This window comes from Salarias fasciatus, chromosome 2, assembly GCF_902148845.1.
Source record: "Salarias fasciatus chromosome 2, fSalaFa1.1, whole genome shotgun sequence".
NCBI lineage: Eukaryota > Metazoa > Chordata > Actinopteri > Blenniiformes > Blenniidae > Salarias > Salarias fasciatus.
Window position 1 is genome coordinate 4,392,748 of NC_043746.1, and position 8,892 is coordinate 4,401,639.

The 8,892-nt window shown below is 51.4% G+C and overlaps 1 protein-coding gene across 1 annotated transcript in view; it reads right to left on the reverse strand.

The window, feature by feature from the left end:
- Positions 1 to 2,708: 2,708 nt before the first annotated feature.
- LOC115404442 (centrosome and spindle pole-associated protein 1-like) overlaps positions 2,709 to 8,892 on the reverse strand; it is a 34,259-nt gene continuing 28,075 nt past the window's right edge. Inside the window, 16 exon segments of the mRNA XM_030113780.1 lie at positions 2,709 to 3,202; positions 3,275 to 3,372; positions 4,190 to 4,247; positions 4,690 to 4,730; positions 4,806 to 4,910; positions 4,985 to 5,145; positions 5,257 to 5,356; positions 5,453 to 5,519; positions 5,623 to 5,709; positions 6,283 to 6,432; positions 6,511 to 6,651; positions 6,725 to 7,035; positions 7,107 to 7,254; positions 7,737 to 7,845; positions 7,950 to 8,106; positions 8,184 to 8,301. Of these exon segments, the coding sequence (XP_029969640.1) occupies positions 2,936 to 3,202; positions 3,275 to 3,372; positions 4,190 to 4,247; positions 4,690 to 4,730; positions 4,806 to 4,910; positions 4,985 to 5,145; positions 5,257 to 5,356; positions 5,453 to 5,519; positions 5,623 to 5,709; positions 6,283 to 6,432; positions 6,511 to 6,651; positions 6,725 to 7,035; positions 7,107 to 7,254; positions 7,737 to 7,845; positions 7,950 to 8,106; positions 8,184 to 8,301 (2,118 nt within the window). The 3' untranslated portion in view covers positions 2,709 to 2,935.

An 8,892-nucleotide genomic window follows, 5' to 3' on the forward strand; every position in this document is an offset into this window, starting at 1 on the left:
GTGTGTGTGTGTGTGGTGTGTGTGTGGTGGTGTGTGTGTGTGTGGTGTGTGTGTGTGTGTGTGTGTGTGTGTGTGTGTGTGTGTGTGTGTGTGTGTGTGTCAGCTAAATTGGGCGTAGCAGTGGTGTTGTATGGAATGATCAAACGATTGATCCAAAATTTAGTTTGATGGCTCCTGGCCTGAACTGGAGGAGGAGGAGGAGGAGGAGGAGGAGAGGCAAACGAGGGCAAGAGGAGGATGTGGAGGAGAAGACAAGGAGAAAAGACCCCCTTCAAAGAAAAAGAATGAATGGTACGGAGGAAGGTGTTTTCAGTGTGGGTTCGTAGCATGAATACATTTAAATACATTGCCGGAGCTTTAGTCGTGCAGGTTGTGGACAGTGAGCTGAGTCTGGCCTGGCATGTGTGTGTGAATGTGTTAACTCAGTCCTTACAGGAAACGCTCCTTCCTTTAGGAGTCCTCTGTAATACACCACTGCCCTCCTGTGGTGACAGGGTGGTACTACACCTCCATAATGAGCAGAAGATCTTCACTCTGCTCTAAAAACATGGATTAACTTTCATTAAACAAGTAGTACTTCCAGAAATACTCATACAGGGATGTCTCACTTACACACACACACACACACACACACACACACACTGTGATATCTCCAGTGGGCAGCGCGGCCCTAATATCATCCATTTCGCTCTGATCTCCTCTAATAGGCCACTCCAGCAGAGGCCTAATTCAAGAGACTGATTACCATAAGTGAGCTATGGTGTTCATTAGCCTCTTCAAGGATTCATAATGCTGACTGGATCCAAGGACACACACACACACACACACACACACACACACACACACACACACACACACAGAGAAAGAGAGAGACTGAGCAGAGGTGTGTAGAAAAGACTCATGTTAAATCAATGGATTCACATTAAGGTCAAACAACAAAACTGTTTGTTAGTAAAGCAACTAATTCAAACGAAGTAAAAATTCTTCCCAGAATGCCATTACGCTCACCTTGCAAGTGCTAATCCTGATTCTTTATGATTAAAACTATCTTTTGTTAGTGTTCCAGTTCCTGGATGTGAAACAAGTAATCAGATTACTGACATAGACAGACTTTGTTGCTGGTTTTATTTTACAAACGACTAAATTCCTGCAAATACAGCTCCAGAATTAACACACAAGCACAAATGATAAAAAAAAAAAAGTTTTGTTTATTTCCCAACCTTTTCAGTCTCCATTTTCTTTGGTTTTTAACTATTTTAGTTGTGTTTAGCCATAAACCCAGTTTGAGATGTTTCCAAATACACACATTTCTACACAGTACAGGACTTTATGATGTTTTCTGAATAGAAAATGACTCTTAGTGGAATTTAAAATTGACACATTTTAGTGATGGGATAGTTTTGTTAAATGATGACGGAAACTATAAGAGAATAAAGTTATGGACGTTTCTCAGACTTAGTTCGAGAAGAGTAAATTCTTTCAACCAGTCGACAGTTTTGTTATCAGAGGGTGCTGAAGTTGCTGGTCATGGTTTGGTGCTGCGGCCTTCCTGAGTCAGTGTGTGTGTGTGTGTGTGTGTGTGTGTGTGTGTGTGTGTTGACACTGGGGTGTCTGGGTGAGTAATGGGGCTACAGCACAGTTTAGATGGCTTCTGTCCCCCTTCCTATCCAATCCTGGAGATGCTCATCACTCAGGGAGGCGCGGGATGCAGGCGGCGGGGGGAGGGGGGGGGGGCAACACAGCAACAGAGGCAATGAAATGTATTTCACAAACTTCAACACACCGACCGGCTTCCTTCCCTCATCTGCTGCCTCACTTCCACAGCATCTTCCAGAACATTCTCGCAAAGTGACAGCTGAGTTTGCTCGTTCTCTCTGTGTGCACGAGGCGGATTGTCTTCAGGTTCATGTGAGGATAATTTCAGATTGTTTATAGTATGTTTTATAGTATGATTTATATATGTTCTCATTTGGTCGCTCTTTCATGAAGAATTCACTCCATTCACACTTGGTAATTCGTTTCTGTTGGGGAGATTAACCAGAGGTTCGGTGCATTGGGGCTTCGTTTTTTTATTTAAACCGTCTGGAAAAGGTTTGACAGACACTCTCTCAATCACTCCTCTCTAAACGTGCTGGAGTGTCTGGGAACAGATCTGAGAGGTGATCTACAGACGAGTCGGATGAATAAACCAACCAGATCTCAGTGGGGGTCCAACAACAAGCTGTTTTCACTGCTGGAAGCCCCGAATAATGTAAAACTGCAGGAAAACCAGCGAGCACGGCGCTTCGCCAGCAGCACAGCCACAGCAGACGTTCATCCTGTCAGTTAGCCTGAAACCACTGCACGGAAATCCAAAGGCTGAAGAGAACAAGTCAGCTTCATAATAACACTTCAACACCAACGCTATGTCAGGTTTCAAACCAGAGTTGTTAAACATAAAGCTCGTGGGCCAAAACTCGGCCAGCAAGAGGCTCCAGAGGACCAAGCAAAATTAAAATTTCAAATAAAGCAGCGAGGGTTTCTTGCAACAGAAGGTTCAACAAAAATTGTTTTATGTTGAGACTGTTGTCATTTTATGGAGAAACTGTTTGGTCTCTTGAAAATGGACTTCCTCATAAGTAATCCTTACAATATCCTCTCCACTGTCTGGGTCCACGTGCACGGTGACTTGAATACGGAATGAAAGAGCAGACAGAAAATACGAAAAATAGAATTTATTTTTTAAAAAACAATCTCATCATTGAAATAAATATGGTCTCTCAGACTGGAGGATCTCAAAGCGAGAAAATCCCTCCAGGCTTGACATGATCGCATCTCCACACAGACACCGTGATGCTCTGTCCTCGGGCGTTAGTCGAAGCAGTTAAGGCACCGTTCAGTCGGGGGGGTCAGTGGGGGGTCAGTCGGGGGATTCAGTCGGGGGGGATCGGGCTCTTTAAGGTTGTTTGAAGCTCCTGAAGGTGTCGGAGCTCCCCGGCCGGGTCCAGATGTCGGCGTCGTCCGTTTCTCCGGAGCTCTGCCGGTTCAGGTGGAGGGAGAAGCGAGGAGGCGGGGAGTCGTCGTCCGACGGGCCCGGCGGTCCCGAGGGAGCGTCCACGTGTCCGCGCTGTCCCAGAGCCACCAGGCGACGCCCCCTGCTCCAGCTCGGCCAATCGCTGAGGGGCTTCACTTCCTGCGAGGGACGGCTGGAAGACGCTCGGTCCTGAAAGCACACCGAGACAACAGGGAGACTGAGTCTGTGTGTGTGTGTGTGTGTGTGTGTGTGTATGTATACCTGCTGACTCTGCCTGTCACCTCCTCCTCTCTCTGGCCGACAGGAAGCGACTCTTCTCCTCTTCGGGGTTTGAGGCAGCGACGAAGCCTCCAGAGGATCTGAGCACAGAAACAGCAGCTTCACTCACCTGGACGGAGGCGCTGGAATCTCACACCGAGCGCGAGAAACGGAACCTTTCATAACAATTCCTCAAACATTTCTACCAATAACAGTAGAACGTTTGTGAAACGTTTCCTCTGTTTTGTTCTCTGTTGAATCGTATAACTTCATAAGGTGATAAGAGGATGACAGATTCACTGACGTCTTAAAGTTCTGAATCAATTTACTTCTTGTTCTGTAAGTGATGATCAGTGGATGTTTATGAAAAACAGATCAACATTTTGTTAGAATTAAAGAAAAAAAAAAACCCAGCTTAACAAGTTGGAGCTGAAATTAGTTTATGCGAAGATACGAATTAAATCCGGTCTTCATGGCAGTGCCGTGTTAAAGAATCCTCACAGGGTGAGACGGGCTCCGAATTCTGGAGTTTACTGTGAAAAACTCTGCAGCTCTCTGATACCAAGTCAAACATCCGAGGTTCTGTTTCCACGGCAACAGCTTCCTGTGGAACCGCAGAACTTTCAAGGCTTTTTGTGTTTCTGTTCACTTGAGAACGGAATCAAAACGGAAAGACGCAATGAGTGAAAGAGGAAAGAATGAGTAGCGTCGTCTGGCTGAGACGAGGAAAAGGGCACCGATCAGAGTCTGGATCACGGACTAGATCAGGGTCTGGATCACGGACTAGCAGGGTCTGGATCAGGGTCTGGATCAGGGTCTGGACCAGAGTTCCGTCGGGGGTGACCGATTCTCTTTGATCAGATATAACTGATCAAAGAGACAGAAAATCCTTCTCCTTCAGGAAACAGATGGTCTTACCGATGAAGGCGCTCTCTGACTCCAGCAGAGACCCTCGAGCTGATCCCATCTCAGTCCTCTGCAACACACACAAACACACAGACACAGAAACAGACACAGACACACACACACACAGGAATATTTTAGACTGCCGTGTCAAACACGTTAGTCCAGGAGCCACTCTCAGTCTGGAGAGGGCCGGACTGGTGAAATAGGTGAAATAGAGCCATAATAACCTTTAGATTGAAGTTTTTCTGCGTTGCGGTGCAGAGCATACGTGATGAAAATGTCGATATTTTCACAAAACCAAACAAATAACTCCAGGAAATGACCAGAACCTCAATGTGGAGGCAATTTTAATGAAACCTTTTTCCGGTTTCTGTTGCATCCTGCATGTTTTAAGACACTCCCTCTTACAACTTTCTCAGTGCCTTGGTGGGCCACATTGCAGACGTGGGCCAGTTTTGGCCCACGGGCCTCATGTTTGACGCCCCTGCTTTAGGTGTTTTAAAATGGCTCACCAGATAATCGTGTTGCCTCAGCGGAGACAGGTCAGAATAATCTGCAACCGAGCAGAGACATTGCGTTAAAGTCGTGACTCGGCGTCGAGCACGGGGGTCGAACCGGACGTCCGTACCGTCCTGGACGGTGGACCTGCAGCTGCCCGCCTGCTGAAACGGGTCGCCCAAGTCCCGCCTCTTCCTGTGGGACACGTCCTCTTCCTCTGGCCGGGACTCTTCGTCTGGACGGGAGGACAGCGGTCAGGACGGAGGCGGCGAGGAGCCACAGGTGGGCGGAGCCAGAGGCGGGCGGAGCCAGAGGCAGGCAGAGCCTTACCTGAGAACCTGAGCTGCAGCGAGTCGTGGATCCGCATCAGCCTGTGAGGCTCCAGGGTTCGGGCGCTGGGCCTCCGGACCGGGACCTGGAGTCGTCTGCGGGCCATTTCAAACACATCCATCACGGGACGATCGCCACGTCTGAACACACAGCGCCGCATTAGACCGACCGCCGCCGCCGCCGCCGCCGCCTCTCCTCTACCGTGAAGGGAATCTGTCTGCGGCTAAAACGTGAGAGTGGATAAAGCCCACCTGCAGCTGGGCGGAGAGTCCGGCTCCTCCTGCTCCAGACGCTCCTCCAGGACCGTCTGCTCGTCGTACAGGTGTCGGCGTAGGCGAGCCAGCGCCCATCAGGCTGTCCTGATCGCCTGAACACACGGGCGCAAACGCTGAGCCTCGAGCCACAGTTTGAACATCGTCTCGAGCCGGCGCTCCCGGTCGGGTTTACCTGCAGCTCGGAGCTGGTTCCTGCGAGCGGGGACGGGAGGGGACTGCAGGCCGGACAGGGAGCGATCCTGGGACAGCGGGAAGAACCACGGCAGTCAGGACGGGGTGAGGGCATCCAGGAGTTCTGGACCCGGAGCGAGACTCACGGAGGGGGGGCCGCCGAGGCCCGGCTGTCCGCCGTCGGGGCCTGGGGGTGTAGCGGTGCTGCCGCTGTCTCTTCTGCAGCGTGGGGATGGGGGGCGACGGCTCCCGGCAGACCTGAGGACCGGGCAACAACGCACCGGAGTGAAAACGTTCCGCTTCCATTTGAGAACATCGTGTGTCAACAGGCAGGAGGCAGCTACACAGGGGATGCTTGAAAGTGGTAGTTTGCATGTTTCCCCCTGTGGTTCTGGCAGTTTGCTGTCTCAGTGAAGACCAGGTTTCAGAAAGAAAAAATTATTTAGAAAACCTCTGTTTTTTATTGAATTTAGTGTTAATGTATTCATGATCTGCTGGTATTTTTTTCACCGAACTGTGGAAATATTCATGATGCACAAAACTTTATTTATAACTTCGTTAATAATTTCAAGAAGTTTTTTAGTGAAAAAAAATACTGCCGGTCAACCAACACTGAGCTGTACTTGTGATTTATTCTTCATTTTTTCCTCCCTTTTAGCCTTTTTTCTTCTTTCCCTTTCTCTGTACTGATAAATCCTTCTTAGTTTCTTCCTGTGTAACATTGTCAAGTAGTTTTTAGTTTTTTCCGGTTTTAGCAAAGCCAAGCTGTCTCATCCTTCGTGGTGGAATCCTGCAGAGATGAACGGGTTGAGTGTGGGTGCTGAGCGTGACCTCTGACCTCCTCCACCGGGCCTGCCTCTCCTTCTCGTACTGCCTCCTCAGAGCTTCGTTCTCCTTCTCCTCCGCCTCCTTCTTCTTGCGCTCCGCCTCCCTCTTCTTCTGCTCGGCCAGCTGCATCAGCTCCTCGTTCTTGGCCTTTTGCTGAGGAGGCAGAGGAGCGGGAGGTGAAGGGGGCGGAGTCAGAGGAGGGGGGCGGGGCACCGGCTCTCAGCCGCTCACCTCCATGTCCTTCCTCTCTTCTCTTGCTCTCCTCAAACTCCCTCTGGATGCGAGCCGCTGCTCCGCCAGCCTCCTCTCCTCTTCTCCTCCCAGCCTCTCCCGCTCCCTCTCCTCCGCCTTCTTTCGCATCTTATCCTCAATCTGAAAGCAGAGGGTGATCAGGAGACGCTCCCTGAGGCCGCGGGCGGCGGCGGCGGCGCCGAGCGGCTCTTACTTGCTGACTGAGGTAAGCTTTATACATATTGCGCTCGTGCAGCTGCTGTTTGCTGGGCTGGCTGGAAAACACTTTCCCTCTGGCGAACTGGGACGTCGGGACATGAGCGAAACCTGAAGCACAAGGTAACGGTCACCGTGGCGGTCCTGGACTGAACCCTCAGCCTTTAGGGGCCTGCAGTACCAGAGACCCGGTCGTTGGGGTCTGTCGGCTCCGCCCGGGGGCCGGGGGGGCGGGGCGGCGGCTCCTCTGCCACTGCTCCGGGTTGCTGTAGGCCTCCTCGTTCAGCTTGTGCATCTGGTTGAGGTCGGCTGGAAGCAGAGGGGGACGGGGAGGGTCAGAGCGGACGCCTCCTGCCGGACGGCCCGGCGTCTGGACCTACTGATCAGGTTCCCGGTGCTGTCTCTGAGCGGCGCCCCTCCTCCGCCCCGCCCCCACGGCTGGTACTTCCTCATGTCGGCCTCCAGCTGGGCCTCGTAGCGCTCCCTCTCCTCCCTCTCCCGGCGCCGCCGCTCCTGCTGCTCCTGGATCTGCGGCAGAGGGACTCGTCAGTCGGCGGTACGAACAGGGGGGGGGGGGGGGGGAAGGCTTTAACCCGAACACAGCTACAGGAGGGAGGAGGGGCTTTTCTCTCTCACAGCCACACGAGGCTTAAAGGCTGAAACTGAACCGAGCCATCCAGGTAGAAGCTGGGTGAGGGACGACGAGCACAGGCGGGCGGGATCTAAAGACGGGGTCTCTGCTCAGCCTGGCCCTGAGCCAGTTTACCTTGCTGTGAGGCTCGCGCTCCCTCCAACCAAAGCTTCCTGCCAACATATCACACTGGCATGCAGTTTAAAGCTTTCTCTTTTTAGAAGCACCTGTAAACTACATCTGAGATTCAGGACAAAATTCTCTCTTCGAAGGAAAACATCAACGGTTCAGACGTAGTTCCTGTGTTTAGTAAATTCTAATTTACATAAATCCACATTTCCAGAGGACTGTGAGAATCCCGGGACCAGCCGCGGCTCACCTGCTGCTTCAGAGCGTCTCGGTAGCTGTGGATCCTCTCCCGGCTGGATCTGGGCACGTCTGGAGCCAGACTCCTGACGTGAGAGTCGACGACGGCGTCTGCGTTTAACCTGTCGGAGCAGGACCGGCGGGTGTCAAACATAAGGCCCGGGGCCAAAACAGGGCCGCAGGAGGCCGCAGTGGAAGCAGAGAGAGAGCGGAGGGCTGGACTTACAGCAGCTGAGGCTCCGGAAGCTGCTTCCACTCAGCTGGCTGTGAGGACTGTGGGGCCCAAACTGGCCGGGCACGGCGCCCCCTGGTGGGCAAGTCCAATAGGACACGGGGAGGCCGGCTCCTGGGACTCCGGACTCCGGGGACGGACAGATGACCGTCTGGACAGAACAACGGGACGTTGATGGCACTGCTGAAGCGACGCGACCCCCCCGGCGCCCCGGAGAGCAGAACTCACAGCAGGCCGCGCTCGGCTCCAGCAGGCCTCTGGAGCCGTAGAAGAGCTGAGGCTCGGCGTACGGACTCCTGTAGGCTTCGCTCAGCGAGGACGGAGGATGAGGAGCAACAGGGGGGTTCTGGGGAGGGACGGGCGACACACATTCCCGTCAAAATGAAGCACAGAGCCGAGCGGTCTCACTGCTGCGGACCACTACCATACGCACAGACAGACAGGACGGGTTTAACACTGAAACACATATTTCAGGTTTCTTACAGTTTTTTTCTAAACTATCAGCTTTACTTGCTCATGAGTTACTGCTTCAACTGCAGGATCTCATCTTTTAAATGTTGATATCACCACATAATCTGGAAACTTTAGAAGCTCTTGATTTCCACAGTCTGGAAAACCTTCTGGAAGAGCAGAAGATGAATTCAGATTCCTGCATTAGTGCTCATCTGGCGTCTGCAAAACTGTTCCACCCCATAAAGTCTTTGGTTTAAATTTAGTGTTTTGGTGTTTTTGGTGCTATTTCTGTAAAATAAATTAAAAACTCAGTGTTTCATTGATCTGTCATCAGCGGTATGAACCAGTAGATTTTGATGGATTAGGAATTTATACAATGAAAGACGAGTCAAACAGCAATAAAAAAGGCATTTACACTCCAGAGAATACAGAAAATGAATTAAATTGAACTCTACTGATTGAAAATCAACATATTTTAAGCACC